General features: G+C 38.3%; 2 protein-coding genes across 2 annotated transcripts in view; one reads left to right on the forward strand and one right to left on the reverse strand.

The window, feature by feature from the left end:
• The window catches only part of PDE6B (phosphodiesterase 6B), a 36,747-nt gene extending 28,337 nt beyond the window's left edge, over nt 1-8,410 (forward strand). The window contains exons 18-22 of the mRNA XM_087957446.1: nt 737-800; nt 1,941-2,015; nt 3,377-3,460; nt 5,419-5,572; nt 6,587-8,410. Of these exons, the coding sequence (XP_087813572.1) occupies nt 737-800; nt 1,941-2,015; nt 3,377-3,460; nt 5,419-5,572; nt 6,587-6,642 (433 nt within the window). The 3' untranslated portion in view covers nt 6,643-8,410. The remainder of the gene's footprint in view (nt 1-736; nt 801-1,940; nt 2,016-3,376; nt 3,461-5,418; nt 5,573-6,586) is intronic.
• Nucleotides 8,411-9,990: 1,580 nt separating this feature from the next.
• Nucleotides 9,991-19,148, reverse strand: ATP5ME (ATP synthase membrane subunit e). The gene is made up of 4 exons (XM_087957447.1): nt 18,992-19,148; nt 13,755-13,809; nt 12,889-12,987; nt 9,991-10,149 (listed from the first exon to the last, which is right to left on the reverse strand). Exons 1-4 carry the CDS (start codon nt 19,025-19,027, stop codon nt 10,127-10,129), a joined length of 213 nt encoding a protein of 70 aa, XP_087813573.1. The 5' UTR covers nt 19,028-19,148; the 3' UTR covers nt 9,991-10,126.
• Nucleotides 19,149-19,499: the final 351 nt, after the last annotated feature.

Consider the following 19,499-nt stretch of genomic DNA (forward strand, 5'->3'; position numbering starts at 1 on the left):
AATGTAGGTTCTTTCAGAGAGTTGTGGGTATGGCCTAGGATATAGAAAGTTGAGAATTAGTGATGTTAAATCTCCCTAGGAGGGATTACATTATAGTCATTTAAGTCACTTGGGTTGAATGAGAAAATTCTAAAAGCTGCCTTTTGGAACTAACACTCCTAGTACTGCTGTAAATTAAAATATAATAGTCATAAAACCTTAAAGAACTTGGACAATCTGGCCAGAGGCTACCTGGAGGCTACATATACGCATGCATACTGACCATCAGCATATACTTGGGAAGATGAGGTTTTGCCCAGTCCTTTCTAAAACTTATACATGTGTAGGACTATGATATGAACTCTGAGTCGTGGAAGGAAAATACATTTTCTTAACATACCAAGGTGCCATTTTTAATTCCAACTCATTTTAAAAAAATAATTTAATTCCAATAAAACAATGTGAGCATTTTGATACAGAACCCTAAGACTCACCTGATGGAGGTATCTAAGCCTTCTAGAGCCATCTTTCTTTCCTCTCTACTAGATAGCTTCCTCCCAAGGTACAATTCCCTGTTTTTCAATGGCTTCCTTTTGGCTCAGTTCTTCTGGGTACCCTCGTAAGGATCTGAGTGTATCTGCCTTGGAGAGCTGATTGGAAATTTGTTTTGTTGCAATGGTTTTGCTGCTTGGGTGAATGTGAATGGACAGAGAAGCACAGATTTCCTCACTGTACCCTTCTGGCTTCTTCTCTACAGGGCTATGATGATGACCGCCTGTGACTTATCCGCTATTGCAAAACCCTGGGAAATCCAGAGTAAGGTCAGGTGCCTTTCACACACAGCGTCTTTTCTTCAAATGTTAAGAGCAATCTGCGGAATTGTGCATTTTCCTTATTTTATTTATTTATTTATTTATTTATTTGATTTGCCAATTGTTTACAAGATAATAAGTATAAGTGTATACATGGTTTTGAATACATGAAATGGGTACATATAAGAAAAATAAAAGAAGAATAAGAGAAACAATAGGACAGGGACGGTAGGCACGTTGGTGCGCTTATGCACGCCCCCTACAGACCTCTTAGGAAAGGGGTGAGGTCAATAGTAGACAGTCTAAGGTTAAAGTTTTTGGGGTTTGGGGAAGAAACTACAGAGTCGGGTAGAGTATTCCAGACATTGACCACTCTGTTGCTGAAGTCGTATTTCCTGCAATCAAGTTTGGTGCGGTTTACTTTGAGTTTGTATCTATTGTGTGCTCTTGTGTTGTTATGGTTGAAGCTGAAGTATTCATTGACAGGTAGGACATTGCAATGTATGATTTTATATACCATGCTTAAGTCAGACCGAAGACGGCGTAATTCAAGATTTTCTAGTTCTAGAATTTCAAGTCTGGTGGCATAAGGTATTCTACATAAGGTATTCTTATCCTAGAGTTGAATCATTTCATCTTTGTAGTGTTCAACAAAACATTAAGGGTTGACCCTACAGCATAAAGAAAAGACTGGATCCTGCCCCAATAAGATAATATAAGCTTTATATTGTGGGGTTTTTTTTCTTAATCGCTTTGGTCTTTCCAACATCCACTTGTAGTCTTCTAGATGATGGAGCTCAGGTAGAAATTCCACCCAAACATTTTACAGCTGGTGTAACACATCTATTTAACAAGTCAGATGTGAAAAAGTATTATATTCCAGACGTCTGGGGTTTGTTTTTTACAAGTAATAATCTCAGGTTGTTTAAGATGATTAAGTGATGCAGTACGAATTTTAAAGGTTTAAAATCTCATTGACAACAATGGTCTTACATACGCATAAATCTCGGAAAGAAAAAAGGGAAGAGAAGCAAACACATAGAATGCTTCCAAGTGTTAGAATTAATAGTGATGATTTTATAGGACAAAACAACAAGAGTTGTGAAATGTGAATGCCAACATCATAAAAGTTTTTTCCCCCATATGCAGGTGGCATTACTTGTAGCAGCTGAATTCTGGGAACAGGGAGATCTGGAAATGTCTGTACTTCAACAACAGCCTATTGTAAGTTCATTTTAAAAAATAGTCATTGATTTGCTTCCTGCCTTCTTCTGTTTTTCCCCCCCTGCTAACCTTTCTAGTCCTAGAAGGTGAAATCCTATGCTGTGGGCAGCCCTCCTTTCCAAATGTCCTCCCAGCAGGAGGAAAAGCCAGAGTTAGCTCAATTCTGATTCAGTGGGCATCAGCCCTGCAGGACATTTGAAATAAAAGCCTTGCTAGAATATATAGTAGAAGCTATTTGGGGACCTTTCCAAGTGAAACAATAGTTTCACCCCATTTCATGGCCAAAGAGAGATGAAGATGAAAAAAGACTTATCTTTCTCACTCTAATATTTCCTCATTAAAATGGGCAAAGGGTTAGGGTTAGGGTTAAGATTATTATGTATGAACTAAACATAAAGATGGTTTATAACTATAAGCATGCCAATATAACCAACAGCATTACAAATAAGCTAACATAAAGATAAACTTAGTTAAACTTATTCTGTTGCACTATTGCTATTGTTATTAGTATATATGTTACTACTACTCCCCCCCCCTTGTTTTTCCTGATATGCCCCGAGAAGAAATGGTTCAAGGACAGATGGTCTCTCTCCTCTGTAGATCATTTGATCCTGAAATTCACCCAATTTCAAAACCAAATGTGGTCACTGAATGGAAATCACCCAAATTTATTTACACAGAGAAATGTTTTTCTTCCTTTGCCATGATGGGAGTAAATAACAGCCATTCATGTGAGAAGAAAGTAAACTTGATTGAGATGAGCTCTTTTTCCCCCCCCCAAGACTGATTATTTTCCTTTTTCCATTTAATTGATTCAGGATCGTTCTCTTTATCCCACAGAAGTTACGAGGCTCATTACAGGTAGTTCTTGACTTACAACAGTTTGTTTAGTGACCTGTTCAAAGTTACAATGGCACTAATAGAAAAGTGATTTATGATCATTTTTCACACTTACGACTGAAGCAGCATCCCCATGGTCATGTGATCAAAATGCAGATGCTTGGAAAATGATTCATAGTTATGATGGTTGAGATGCCTCCAGATCATGCGGTCAACTTTTGAAAGCTTTGGACAAGCAAAGTCAACGGGGACGCCAGATTCTTTAACAATCATGTTACTAACTTAACGGCTTGCAATGATTCTCTTAACAATTGTGGCAAGAAAGGTCGTAAAATGGGGCAAATGTCTCACATATCAACATAAATTTTGGGCTGGTTGTAAGTTAAGCACTACCTGTATTGAGTGTGTTTTAAACCCTAAGGTTTCATGACAACACTAGAGTTCAGACTTCAAAACTCTGTTCCTTAAGAGGATTTAATAAATGTGTGTATTCAAAAACAACCATTGCTATTTTGTCCTAGCCTATGATGGACAGAAGAAAAGCTGCTGAACTCCCAAAACTTCAAGTTGGTTTCATTGACTTTGTGTGCACCTTTGTATACCAGGTAAGTGGATTGATGATCTGATTTATTAGGTCCAGGAACCTTTACTAAGTTTAAGTCACTGTACAAAACCTCATGCCCTCTAGGTCAGGGGTCTCCAACCTTGGCAACTTTAAGACTTGTGGACTTCAACTCCCAGAATTCCCCAGCCAGCTTTTCTGGCTGAGGAATTCTGGGAGTTGGAGTCCACAAGTCTTAAAGTTGCCAAGGTTGGAGACCCCTGCTCTAGGTGATTTGGATTTCATGTCCCATCAGAAAACACGAGCAAGGGATTATAAGAATTGTCATCCAAACCATCTGGATGGCATTAGGTTGCTTATACTTGGTTGAGGCAGATAAATATGTCTGCTTATGGCACCTTAGTACAAATCCTTTGGGAGTTAGAAGGCAGATTTCCATTTCCTTTAATTAACATTTTTGTTCACTATTTTTAAAAATGAGAATCTAGAGTTGCATTCTAGCATTTTCTGAGCTTTCTATCCCCTCCAGTGGGATGTTGGAAAGAAATTGTATAAATGGGTTGGACTTTCTCAGTCAACAAGGCAGCTCTCCAAAAACAAACAGAATCTGATGAAATTTGAAAAAAAGGATTAAGTTTGAAAATGAGCCATCTCAAAGTAGGGACCAGAAAAACGCCCCCAAAACTATATTCCCACAAAAAGTGGAAGCTATTATATATAAACATGAAAAAAACCCACACTCTCCCATACTGATGATGTTACCTAGATGGGTAGTCCACAATCAAGCAGAGAAATTCAGAGAACAGCAAGAATTGCACTTCATGTATCTTCATTTTATATTGTTTGATATTACGTAATTGAACTTGCAAATGATTTGCATTGCTAGGTGTGGAAGGCAACTGACCTATCGTTTTGAGATGCTTGAGAAAAATGTTTTTGCAATCTTGAAAATGTCCATCAGCAAGAAAGCTTCACTGCTTCCTTTCTAAAATATCTTGTCTTCCAGAGATCTGTGCTTCAGGTTCTGATATTATTCTCTGTGGAAAGTATTCTTAATGAATGGATGATAGGGTCGGTTAGGATTTCCAATGACTGCAATAAATAAGCAAATCATCAAGCAAAACAGAAAAATGTCTTTTATTTCCAATTAAAGGTTTTATTCTTAAAGATAGCCATCTTTTCTTGAAGCAAATTATGCTTTTGACCCTGGATAGATCTTTGCTGTGTAACAGATGCTTAATGCAGCTTATAAGAAAAAGGTGGTTGAAATGACAATGAAATGGAATTCGCTTTCCTGAGGAACTCCTCAAAACGAATAAGGGAAATTATGCCCCAAATCATGTTTAAGCTTATCCTTGTTCCTCAAATCAAAATCATACAGCTAAATGACCCACATTTATCTCCCAAATGTTTGGCTGATGATGTTCATACAGTTCAGACTTTATAGGAAGACAATGGCTTCGGCAACTGAGTTCAAAATAGCTATATGGGTAGGCTTCAACTTAAAAACATTTATTTAGTGAATGTTCAAAGTTAAAACGGGACTGAAAAAAAGAGACTTATGACCGTTTTTCACCCTTAAAATTGTTACAGCATCCCCACAGCCACCTGATCAAAATTCGGACTCTCGTCAACCAGCATAGATATGTTAATGATGTTTGCAGTGTCACTGAGTCATGTGATTCCTGTTTGCGACCTTCTGGCCAGCAAACGCAATGTAGAAATCAGATTCACTTAACAAATGTGTTACGAACTTAATAACCTCAGTGTTTCACTTAGCAACGGTGGCAAGAAAGATTATACAATGGATCCAAACACACCCAACAACAGCTTAGCAACAGAAATTCTGGTCTCACTTGTGGTCCTAAGTTGAAACTACCTGTAACAAGGAGATATTACAGGGACTGGTCAAGGCTACAACCACTGCAGGAGGCTCGTCTTTGCCAAAGAACTTGGAGACCCTTGATTTGGGATTCTTCTTCCTATTGTTTGCTCATGTAGGAATTTTCACAGTTCCACCCTGAAATTCTGCCAATGTATGAAAGACTGCTCAATAACCGCAAAGAGTGGAAAGCTCTGGCTGATGCGTCTGAAGCAAAAATGGCCGCCTTGCAGGAAGAACAGAAGAAGGACCCAAAAACAGATGCTCCTGGAGGTTAGAAATGAAATGAAACTTAGGATCTCTAATATTCTTTCTCCTTCCAGCTACTGGCTTGATGTAACATGATATGAATAGTGCGAGAGAAAGCAAATTCTGATAAAACTTATTAAAATATCAGAGTATCCTACATACAGGAGGAGTTGTTTATTTTGCTATGGTTAAGGCAAGAATAGAGGTTCCTTCTACATTGGAAAGACTAATTTATGGCCAAAATTGCTCAATGGATGAAAGACATATGATTCACGATTTATAAACAAGTTGCTTATAGAGTATGGATAAATTTCAAAGAAACATGGTCGTCCTTTATTGGACATCCTTTATCCTTTATTGAAATTGTTACATAAAACTTGCGAAAGTTTAGCCATCCCATTTCATTCATCCTCATCGATACCAATTTTATAAACTTATCTCTTTTCTGTCAACAAAATTCTTCCTTTGTAGCAATTCCAAAATCCAACTAATTTTGACTTTCCCCACTTGGTTCAGGTAGCTTCTTTTTCACCTGATGATGATCCTGCAATTAAAACTGTGCCTGGCATGCAAACATTAAGTAGATGGTGTCAGATTTGGAAGCCGTATTAGCACCAGAAGCTTCCACGCTGCCACATTCTGGAGCATGGGAAATCAGGAGGATTTCATAGAGCATATGTGGTTAGACATAATAGCATTCTTCTTTAAAGTCAAGGTCATGTCATTCCTGCACCTGGCTGAGTAGTAGAGGGAATGGATGATGATTGGGGCATGTGATGGAATGAAGGGTACAGGGAGTGGATTTGTAATTTTGTATTTATTGGAGGAAAACCCAGAACTTATCAGATTCGGGTTTTCCCAGATGTGTCAATATAACTACTCTAAGAAAAGGAAACTTTGAGGAAAATGACTGTCTCAAGAGTTTTTAATTGGAGTTGGGGTTTTCTGGAACCCTGACAGATGGTTCTTCATAGCCAATTCTTAAATTGACATCCACTGAAGAGCTCAGCTTACCATTGCTTTTTTTCTTTTTTGCAGCACCAATGGCCAACGGAGGACCTGTTACCTCATCTTCAACTTGTTGCATTATTTAGGTCAACACTTAACATTGTAAGATTACAATAGGTCAACATTACTTAAGGGCTGTTTCACACATACAGCATCAGAACTAGATTTGCCACTTGTACAGATGAACAAGAGCCATAGCAATGTGGATCTAGAGAAGCACATACGTATTTTCAAATGTGCTTCATGCAAACTCTGCATTTATACGTCTCCTTGAAAAACTTAAAGATACCTAAATAGCTGAAGATTCTGCTGTATGTTCTAAAGTTGTTTTGGAACATGACATGCATATATGTTTGAGCTCTATGAACATTCTGCGTCACTGAACTAACTCTCTGCCTCCTGTGGTATTTTGTAGCTATATTAGAAATCTAAAATAATCTGCTTCTCGAGACTGTTTTATAAAATCAAGGGCCAATCATGGCTGAAGTAGTTTGAAATTAGGCAGACTCACAACAAAGCTTTGGGGAACCTAAGGTGCTCTCGTCACTAACCTCTACAATGAATAATTTCAGAGCAGCATATACGAAGGAGAGACTAATCTGTAGACAGGATGCAATCAGCCATCAAAGGGAGAAAGATGAAGTCTATCCCCATACAAATCACTAGGGAACAGATCCACTCTGACCACAAATCCTGCTTCTGCAAGGCATTAACTTGCAGTCCTTGCTTCAAATGTAGAGTCTAAAGCAGAGGTGTCAAACTCATGTAGTCACGACAGTGTCATGTGACTTTTTCCCCCTTCACTAAACTGGGGGTAGGCGTGGCGAGTGCATGATACATCCAGCCCATGAGCCGGAAGTTTGAAAGCCCTGGTCTAAAGTCTGACATTAGCCTTTACTTCTTACAGAATACTTCCTTGTATTGAAGTAAATCCCAGGTTAAAACACCCATACACATACAAAATGTGTGAAGCTTCCTTTCAGATGCAAAGCAATTATTTGTTGTGAGCAGTTTCTGCTTATGACCAAATAAATGCTAGAACTGTCCAGAAGACCTGGTAATTATTGGCAAATGCAGTTTATTTTCATGTCGGGAGTATAATGGGAAAGCAGAGCATATAAAGCATTCTTGATTTGAAAAAAAAAATTGTATTTATTGGCTGCCCAACTCCAGTGAAATAAAATAAATTCTGTAAAAACATGAGAGGAGTTGGGGACTGAGCCGTCCAGAATTTAATGTGGAACAGCAAGGACATCAGCCTGGCAACTAAATAAGAGATTATTCCACGCTATCGTGTTTCCAAAGCTACCTATGGCTGGACCATGAAAAAACTATTCAGGAAAAAAATTGACTTGCTTAAGCTGTGGTCTTGGAGAAGTTCCTGAAGATTCCTCAGTCAGCAAAGGTGACAAAAACTTAAGTACTGGAGCATACAGCACCAGACATATTGCTGCCATGCACAATCACAAAATTCTATGTTACGGTACTTATTTCAGTCATCTCATCCTATCAAATTCACTGGAAAAGGAAGTTATCCTTGGAATGGTCAGCAGGAGGAAATGATGCTGCCAAAAACAGGGTGAGTGGATACTATCAAAGTCACCCCCAGCCAGAGTATAAAGGAAATGAAAAAAGCCATACAAGATCAGTAAATGTGTAGAGAAGCTGGTCCATAGAATCACAAAGAATCAGACATCATTGAATGGATAGCACCATCATAGTACAAATAGGATAGCAACGCTAGAGACTAGTTTTTGGTAACGGATTGTATAATTGTAGTTAAATCTCACAAGCGTGTATACAAATTTAATTTGAACAAAATTATTTTTTAAAATAAAACATTTAAAAACCTTCCATTTATTCATCTACCTGCCTTAAAACTTTTAATATAAATGCAATTCTCAGTTTTTTCTCAGCATACGTCCTGTGACTAAGGGAACATGAAAATGAATGCAAGGTATTACTGGTAGGTAGTTTTCTGAGGAAAACAAAAACTACACATTCAAAGTTAAGAAAATCTACATCCAATATTGAGAATGAATTGGCGATCTGATCTTTCCAATTGTAAGAATTCACGTTGGTCAGCGAAAGCTTGTAATTTTAATTCAACAGAATGCCACAAAAAGCAGAAATCGGAATATTTTTTGAATCAGACCAGATGTTTCTATTCTTAATCACATTAGCTTGCTTCACAATGGACCTCAGCAGTTTTATCTAGTCACAAAGAAAACATTTCTCCTTTAACCACTCACAATAGATATATAGCTTTCAACTTTTACAGTATGTGTCTCCAAACAGCGTGGAGAATCTTTTAGTCTCCCTAACAGAAGACTAGTAGCTACCCAAGCATCTTTCAAATGCCTTGTTTGTTAACAAATGCGCGTTCTGATAATGTCACTATTATTTGAATATTGCCTTTCCAGCCAAGCTTAACCTGTGTTCACAGGTTAATCCTAACCCTAACAATCACAGTTCATCTACCTTTCATTCATTATGATAACTAGTACTGTAGTTTTTTTATTTTAAAAACAGAGTATTTAGAAAAAAACTAAAGTTTCAAATATATGTTCAATAATTGCATTGTTTCAATTATTAAACATTATTAATTTATAATTATTGGGATTGCTTATTGCAAATAACATATGTACATTTAGAAAAAAAATGTTATCAGTGAAAGTGAATTACCCCTTTCTAAACCTCTTAAAAAACATGCACTTCTTCCCTCACCCAAGATCTGAGCTGCTGTACTTCTAATATTTATAATGGAATAAAACTTTGATTTTAATAGGCTTCACTTGATTTTTCAAAACCTTTCTTAAATATGCAAATATAAAGAACATTACTTATTCTAACCTAATGTCTTTACAATCCATGTCTGATAAAAACTGAAAAGTAAAGAAAATCAAGAGAACACACCATAAAATCAAGGCAAAAGCACTTGATGTCTGCCAATAGCTCAAAGGTTTTTCCAACAATACATTTATTTTTATTATGTAATCTTACTCCTCCTCCTTGCACATTATGCTATTGGCTTTTTAGAAGTTCTCCAGGGTCTAATAAATTTCAAGTCAAATAAGCCATAGAAGTTCTCTCTCTCTCAATATATAATACCAATAAAGGAGAATATTTATAACTCCGGATTGAAACAAGGAGTCCTTGGTGCTCTCTGAGGTTGGTTGTTTTCTTGAAGACATTTCATTACCCAAACTAAGTAACATCATCAGTGCTAACATTATCACTATCGCTATAGTGTGTGTGTGTGTGTGTGTGTGTGTGTGTGTTGGTGTAATTTATAAAATTCCAGTCAGTACACAAATGGACTAATTATCTCTCTAGCATAGTGGCTGAACAGTTAATGCTTTATTATATTAAAAAGTCAAGGTCCCAGCATCAACACGAAGACTCAGATCAGCACATTGTATTTCATTTTGTCATTTCTTTTTTAATTAGCACTATGCATACTAAGGAAGTCAACATTGTTGTGAATGTCTGTTTATTGATGTAAATAAATGTATTTTAGATGTTTAGAATTATCTACTTCAACATTTCAAAGATGTGGACCAAGGAAGTTTATTTCAGGATTGATTCTTGAGCTGAAAAAGAAAAAAAAAACGCCATTTAGCAAAAACAGCGGCAAGCTACATCCTAGATGCACTCAGAATTTAAACAAATTTTTGAAGAAAGCTTTCTGAAATACACTGCTCAAAAAAAATAAAGGGAACACAAAAATAAGACATCCTAGATCTGAATGAAATATTCTTATTAAATACTTCGTTCATTACATAGTTGAATGTGCTGACAACAAACTCACACAAAAATTATCAATGGAAATAAAATTTAGCAACTCATGGAGGTCTGGATTTGGAGTTACACTCAAAATTAAAGTGGAAAAAAACACTACAGGCTGATCCAACTTTGATGTAATGTCCTTAAAATAAGTCAAAATGAGGCTCAGTAGTGTGTGTGGCCTCCACGTGCCTGTATGACCTCCCTACAACGCCTGGGCATGCTCCTGATGAGGTGGCGGATGGTCTCCTGAGGGATCTCCTCCCACATCTGGACTAAAGCATCCCCCAACTCCTGGACAGTCTGTGGTGCAATGTGGTGTTGGTGGATGGAGCGAGACATGATGTCCCAGATGTGCTCAATTGGATTCAGGTCTGGGGAACGAGTGGGCCAGTCCATAGCATCAATGCCTTCATCTTGCAGGAACTGCTGACACACTCCAGCCACATGAGGTCTAGCATTGTCTTGCATTAGGAGGAACCCAGGGCCAACCGCACCAGCATATGGTCTCACAAGGGGTCTGAGGATCTCATCTCGGTACCTAATGGCAGTCAGGCTACCTCTGGCGAGCACATAGAGGGCTGTGCGGCCCCCTAAAGAAATGCCACCCCACACCATTACTGACCCACTGCCAAACCGGTCATGATGGAGGATGTTGCAGGCAGCAGAACGTTCTTCACAGTGTCTCCAGACCCTGTCACGTCTGTCACATGTGCTCAGTGTGAATCTGCTTTCATCTGTGAAGAGCACAGGGCAAATTTGCCAATCTTGGTGTTCTCTGGCAAACGTCAAACGTCCTGCACAGTGTTGGGCTGTAAGCACAACCCACACCTGTGGACGTCGGGCCCTCATACCACCCTCATGGAGTCTGTTTCTGACCATTTGATCAGCCACATGCACATTTGTGGCCCGCTGGAGATGATTTTGCAGGGCTCTGGCAGTGCTCCTCCTGTCCCTCCTTGCACAAAGGCGAAGGTAGCGGTCCTGATGCTGGGTTGTTGCCCTCCTACAGCCTCCTCGATGTCTCCTGATGTACTGGCCTGTCTCCTGGCAGCACCTCCATGCTCTGGACACTACGCTGGCAGACACAGCATAGCTTCTTGCCACAGCTCACATTGATGTGCCATCCTGGATGAGATGCACTACCTGAGCCACTTGTGTGGGTTGTAGACTCTGTCTCATGCTACCACTAGAGTGAAAGCACCGCCAGCATTCAAAAGTGACCAAACAATCAGCTGGAAAGCATAGGAACTGAGAAGTGGTCTGTGGTCACCACCTGCAGAACCACTCCTTTATTGGGGATGTCTTGCTAACTGCCTTTGCTTTCCACCTGTTGTCTATTCCATTTGCACAACAGCATGTGAAATTGATTGTCAATCAGTGTTGTTACTTAAGTGGACAGTTTGATTTCACAGAAGTGTGATTGACTTGGAGTTACATTGTGTTGTTTAAGTGTTCCCTTTATTCTTTTGAGCAGTGTATATTCTTGTCAGATGTTTTGGCAATTCTCCTTGATAATATTTTAGCTGCCAGATGATCAAAAACACAATAATATTCTCTTCCAAATATGGAAGAATTATATGCTAGCTTTATACTATAATTTCCCCCCAAATTAAAATAAATATTCAGAATCATCTACAATCAGATGCAAGCACCCTTGAAGGACATTCATTGAAATCAACAACTGTCCTGGAGAAACCTCTGATGCTGTAGGACTGTTTCTTTCCACTGATGCCTGAGATGACAGACCTCCACAGCCAACCACAGTAAAAAAATGACATACACGGAAACATTTGATGCAAGTATATAATCTATGATATTTGCATCATGATGTATATTTTATCACTTCCCCCACCCAGGAGGATATGATGGAAGTGCTGTTTTCATGTGGAACAAGAGTATTGTATGCATAAACTTGGAAAAGCAATGAATCACTTCCAGTAGATTAGAAAGTTAACTGAATTTAAAGAAATGTTAAAGTTGGCCAGTTTGGTCAGAAAAAAATAGTAGAAAGAGGTTTTTGAAAGATCAGAAATTTTATGTGGACTTTCTGTTCAAAGAAAGAAGATTTAAGAAAGACAAAGATGGATAAAAGATTATAATCATTACTCAATAGAAAGAAAGGCAGAAGGCACTTTCTATCTTACCATATTAAAAATGCATATAATTTATTCATCCCCTGCCTTTATTAGTTTTACAAATAACTCAAGGCGGCAAAGATATCCAATATACGTCCTCCTCCAACAACTCTGTGAGGTAGGTTGAGCTGAGAGAGAGTAACTGGCCAGATGGTTTTCATGGCTAAGGTGGAATTAGAATTTGGTCTCCCACTTTCTAGCCTGGTGCCTTAACCATGATTAGACCAAATTGGATCCCTCTCTCTGTTTGGATGTATGTATCTATGTATGTTATCTGGGGAAGGGGGGATTTCATTGAAATCCAAAACATCAACCTTCTGTTGACATAGAGATAGTCCACTTACAATCATTCATTCATTCATTATTCATGTGACTGTTGTTAAAATCAAACAAATTTACAGAAAATACCTTCTTCCAATGCTTTTGCAATTCTTTTCAATTCCTCCTGTTTTGCTTTTTCCTCTGCTTCTAATCTCCTATCCTCCACAGCAATAGGCTTTAAATAAGCTGTTGTAAAGTAAAACAATATGTATTCAGAGGAAGCATAAATGCATTATAATTCATTCCTTCACAGTTCTTTGCTTTCGATTCATTAAAAGCATGTGGAGTTTCAAGATACAAAACATTTAACATAGGCCTATGGAATAATTTTAGCTTCAAAGTGGATAGAGTGTTGCCTAAACGCTTCTTTTCATCACGACAATGCTTTTAGCATTGCTAACATTTAACTAAATTATTAAGATGCATTTTCACAAAATATAGAAAAAAGGTAAGTATAGAGAGTATACTATTTTTTTAACTTATTAATAAGCCCTGAATTCAGAATGGATTTTTAACAAGATTTTAAAAAATGTTTTAATTGATTTGTGTATTAAATCTATATGCCATCCATTTTACCAATAGTGATTTTTATAAAATGCTTTATAAAACTGAATATGCTCATAATGTTTATGCACCAATAAATATCTGCACAAATCTTAATTGTGGAAGTATAATCAGGAGCAATGGACTCCAATCAGGAGCAATGTGATATCAATAAATTGATATCAATATACAACAAGCTTGTGCGTTCATTTTTTCACATGAAGTGATCTAAGATTTCTTAGAAGATGCTTGTGAATAACTGTTAAGAAGCCAGATGGAACAGCTGGCTGTAAATGCATCTATTACAAAAAATATTACAGTACAGTTTAATTGATGTAGTTTTCAAAACCAAACATCAGCTATTCACAATCCAAACATAAATAAAAAGGTTATTTTTATTAATCACTTACCATATCTTCTTGCTCCATAAACAATTCCCAACAGCAGAGCTGAGTATCTGCAGAGCTTTAAATTACAGAAATGTAAACCATAAAGTATATTAATTCATAAAAAGACTGAATTCAGACATTCCAATGTGTTATATATATTTCCACAGTAATAACGTTCTGTATACCCACTATTATTATGAAGTGGTATACACATTACACCATTTGTTTAGCAACCATTCAAAGCTACAACAGCACTGAGAAAAATGTCTTACCCATGGTCACGTGATTAAAATCCAGGCGCCTCGAAACCACCATGTATTTATCATGGTTGCAGTGTCCTGGAGCCAGTTACATGATCACCATTTGCTGGCTTGATCACAGCTGGCTTCCGACAAGCAAAGTCAATGTGGGAAGCTAGATTTGTTTAACCATGGCAGTGATTCACTTAAATCAGGACTGAACAATTGATTTTCCCAAGTAACCACACAAGGAACTGGGACTGTTATGGAAGCCGAACCAACATGGCTGCGAAATAGCGTAGGCATGCATGCATGCCATACATAAATAGAAAAAGAAAGCAGTCACCTTCAAAATAAAATAGTTGTACTGAATGCATAGTGTACATTTATTTACATTTGATTTCTAACTTCTGATTGACCTCATGGGGGTTGTACAACCAATCAGCCACATGTGGCCTGGGAGGCTATAAAATGCTCAGGTCTGACTTAACTTGTGACTCACTTAACAATGCCTTGCTTAGCAACTGAAATCCTGGTCCCAATTGTGATCTTAAGTCAAAGACTATCTATACAATGTTGTATATTATACTTGCTTTTAGCAGCACAAAAGCAGTAATCAGAATGAGAATACAAAAACGATCATGACTTGTTTGAACACTTTGACCATGTTTTCAAAAGGTTTCCCAGATATTTTTATTTTGTAATGGTAGGTTGGAATGTCCTTGGGAGACAAAAGAAAGTTGCAGACTTCACAACCATCATATAAAAAATATCTCAGCCCACCGAAGCAGAAAGGACCAGGAAAACATTGCAGAAAGCACCTCCTTAGTTTTCTGGAGAGTAAAAATAAAGCAGGCGAGAAATACTTCCAGACTTGCAAGATTCTGTCAATGTAACTTTACACAAAGATATAGCTAGTACTCACAGTTTTTCTTGTCTGGATTGCCTTACAGGACTAACACATATATCCTTTGGTAAAGCCAAAATGGCTTTTAAACAGCATTCAAGATAGACTCTCAGTGAAGGGTGTATTTAGTTGCCATTATTACATTTCATCAAAACCTTTTTGATACAGCTAGCTTGTAGATGAAAGTCTTTTTAATTCTTTGGGCATCTCCAGATCTTATTAAGAATTTCCTGTTAAGAGCTCTGAAGAGTCTGACTGAGACACCAGTTATAAATGCTTTTTTATGTATGCTGAATGGTCTGCGATTTATACATATACATACATATACATACATACATACATACACATACATGTATGTATGTATATAGGCTGTAAGTGTAAAGCACTGAAAAGTGGTATATAAGTCTAAGTGCTATTGCTAATTATACGTATGTGTGTATGTATATGTATACATGCATACATGTGTATGGCTATATATGTGTATGTGTATATTGACATGTGCATGTATGTGTGTGTGTGTGTGTGTGTGTGTGTGTGTATGTGCAGTAGAATCCAGCCTAACTAAATTAAATACAGATGAAGCTGATAAAATAAGACACCAAGTTACCAACATCCTATGCACAAGCAAACCACCCAAAAGCAACTTGCAGAAAAATGAAATTAAAGCGCTACAAACCCTGAAAAGAGATAGCAGCATAATCATCCTCCCAGCAGACAAAGGGAATGCCACTGTAGTAATGGACAGGAAAGACTACGAAACAAAATTGACAGACCTACTCCAAGACTCCACTTACAAACCCATAAACACAGACCCAACCACATATCTGGAAAAATTAACCAAGAAGAAAATTATAACCAGCCACATGAGCAGAGAGATCCAACAGATGATCATCCCAAGAGAAAAATCTTCCAGATGCCCCAAACTATACGGCCTCCCAAAAATACACAAAGAAGGCATACCTCTCAGACCCATAGTCAGCTCCAGAGGAGCACCACTACAAAACCTAGCTAAACACTTAGCAAAACAGCTACAGCCCCATGCTGAAACAGCAGCTTCACATGTACAAAACTCATACCACTTCTTGGAAATGATCAAAGATCTACATGTGGAGCAAGAAGATCTGCTTGTAAGTTTCGACGTGATTTCACTATTCACTCAAGTCCCGATAAAAGAGACCCTTGAAATCATCAAAAATAAATACCAACCAGCTAAACACCTCATGGAACTAACAGAACACTGCTTAACCAACACATATTTCATATACAAAGGACAAAGATACAAACAAATTGAAGGAGCCCCTATGGGATCACCACTGTCACCCGTCATTGCAAACCTGTTCATGGAAGAATTGAATCCAGAGCCCTGGCCAATGCCATCCACAAACCCAAACTATGGTTAAGATACATCGATGACACATTTGTGATTTGGCCCCATGGAAAGAAAACCTAAACAATTTCCTAACACACCTAAACAGCACACACCCCAAAATCAAGTTCACCATGGAAACGGAAACAAACAAACAACTACCATTCCTAGATGTACTAATCTACAAAAAAACAGATGGCACACTAGGACACACCGTATACCAAAAGAAAACACACACTAACCGCTACCTCAACGCCCAATCCCACCACCACCCAGCACAGATAAACTCCGTGGCTAAAACACTAATTACCAGAACCAAACGCCTGGCAGACAAGACACACATTAAGACTGAACTATGCACCCTGACCAAAGTACTGACAGCCAACGGCTTCCACAAAAGCAAAATCACCAGCTTGATCCACAAAAACACACTGAGACATAATAGAGACCCAGAAGATGAACAGACCTATGGAACAGCTGTCCTACCCTACATAAGAGGTACTACAGACAAAATTAGTAAGGTACTACACAGACATCACATCAAGACTGCCTTCAAAACAGACAGAAAAATAGCAGCCATCCTTAGCAACCCCAAAGATAAAATTGACCTGGAAAACCAAGGCATATCTAAGTCCCCTGTGCATCATGCCCGGCCACATACATTGGACAGACCAATAGAAGAATAAGTACCCGCCTGGATGAACACAAAAATGCAGTCAAAAAGCTGGAACACACTTCCTCACTAGTCCAACACATGGAAGCCACAGGTCATAGCATCAACTTCAATGGCATCAAAACCCTAGCCACTATAGAAAACCCTAGCCACAGAATCATCAGAGAAGCCATAGAGATTGAAAAAGACCAGAAAGCATGAATAGAAGAGATGATTCCACCAGGCTGTCAATCATTTGGAAGCCTGCACTCACAAACAAAAAATCTCCACACCACAAGCCAGGCAAACACCTGGGCACAAACAGATCCCCCTGATACCTCCAGCTCAAACACACCCCAACCAGGCACCCAGATGAAACCCAGCTTCCTAACTAATGATAGCCGTCCATTTACCCGGCCAAGCTGCACTAAAGGCCTCCAATAAAGTAACACAATACTGCCAGCCAATCAAGATACAAAAAGAGCCAAAAAACAGACAGAAGATATTAGAAACACCAATCAAGCAGAACACAGCAAACTCCAAGACCAATAAACACAGACCAAGACTCCCAACCAATCAGGATGAAGAAAAAACCATTCTGGCACAGCAATAGGCTGCCCCAAATTTAAATCTGAAACCACTGTAAAAGTCTGACTCACAGACGAACAGTATACAGAAGCCTGATGATGGCAGATGAGATTCTGCTGAAAACATAATCTTACACAGGAAAAGACCCAAACACCCTCTCTCTCTCTCTCTCTCTCTCTCTCTCTCTCTCTCTCTCTCTCTCTCTCTCTATCTATCTATCTATATATATATATATATATATATATATATATATATATATATATATATAAAATATATATATGTATGGCCTTCAGCTTTATATTATATATATTATATATTATATTATATAATAACAGAATATATATATATATATTATATATATATATATATATATATATAATATATATATATTATATATAATATAATATATTTGGATCTTTGGTTATTCGGGTTTTCTCCGTAAGATTGGAAGTATCTAAGCAGCGTTTCGATGAAGTCTCATTCATCATCTTCAGGCTTCTGTCTTCAGCTCTGTGCTTTTCAGAGTGATGTGAGCTTGCAGCTGCTTCTTCCTTTTAACTGCTAGTCAAAAGGAAGTTAAAAGTTAAAAGGAAGAAGCAGCTGCAAGCTCACATCACTCTGAGAAGCACAGAGCTGAAGACAGAAGCCTGAAGATGATGAATGAGACTTCATCGAAACATTGCCTAGATACTTCCAATCTTACGTGGGAGAAAACCCGAATAACCAAAGATATATATATATATATACACACACACACATATACATATGCATATATATGTATGTAAGTATGTATGTATGTATGTGTATATATATATATATGTGTGTATGTGTACATATATATATGTCTAGGTGTGTTCGGGTCTTTTCCTGTGTAAGATAAAGAGTATCTTGGCGACATTTCAGCGAGGTCCCACTCGCCATCCTCAGGCTGGTGCTTTCGCCTTCGTGCCAGTGCAAGCAGTGCCACTGAAAGCACGGACCTCACCGAAATGTCGCCAAGATACTCTTAATCTTACACAGGAAAAGACCCGAACACACCTAGACCTACATACCTGTACGTGAAAATCTACAAAACACACACATATATATATATATACACACACGTACATATCTATGCCCATATACATATGCAATATACACATACATGCATACATACACACATATACACAGATATACCACAGGTCTACCTTATGAAGTTTTGCAAATAAAAGAGAGACCTATTGAACAAGACGTCATTTGAGCGAGGGCGAGAGGGAAATTCACACGAAAACCCGGGAAAGACGAGCTACGTGGAAGACACCGGATTTGCGAGACCGAAAGGGCAGGAGACGGGCCCACCGTTCCCCAGCCAGCCCTTCTCCGTGACCTCCACGGTCACCTTCCGGCTTAAAAGCGCCGGCTGCCCTCCTTCGTTTGCACGCCTCGCCCACCACGAGACGGTGCGCGTGCATACACACTGGCGCCCCAACGGAAGGCCGAAGCGGCACGCGCGGCGCCTCAGCTCACCTTGATGAGCGGAGAAACCTCCACTGGGGGAATCATCTTCTCCTCCCGGCCGAAGGAAAACGGATGTGACGCACAAAGCCGTTTAGAACGCCGGCGCGCCGTGACGCAAGAGCTTCGACGTTGCAAAACGAAAGAAAGAGAGAGAGAGAGAGGTAGAGATAGAAAATGGAAGATCATGCTTGAATGCAATTTTTTTTAATAGAGCTACGACGCTAAAAATATGCCTCAAAAATGCCATGGAAAGTTTGTGGCTATTTTTATTTTTAACGTTGCATTTTTAAAATTTCAAAGTATATTTAAAATCAAGTAAAAGGAAACTTTTACCTTTATAAATAACATCAACATTTTATATGATCTTTGTACAAGTCTTGGAATTTAAGGATTATTCTACCAATGCTTTTTCCAATATCAAATGCTTCCGCCCTATATGTAAATCAATTACACAGCAGTCTAGTGTAAGCCAATAAGAATAATTTTATCTGACTGGTTCGGGAATTCTACAGCATTT

This window comes from Notechis scutatus, chromosome 2 (genome assembly GCF_049901735.1).
Source record: "Notechis scutatus isolate UNSWTSFEM ecotype Mainland chromosome 2, rNotScu1.2, whole genome shotgun sequence".
Taxonomy (NCBI): Eukaryota; Metazoa; Chordata; class Lepidosauria; order Squamata; family Elapidae; genus Notechis; species Notechis scutatus.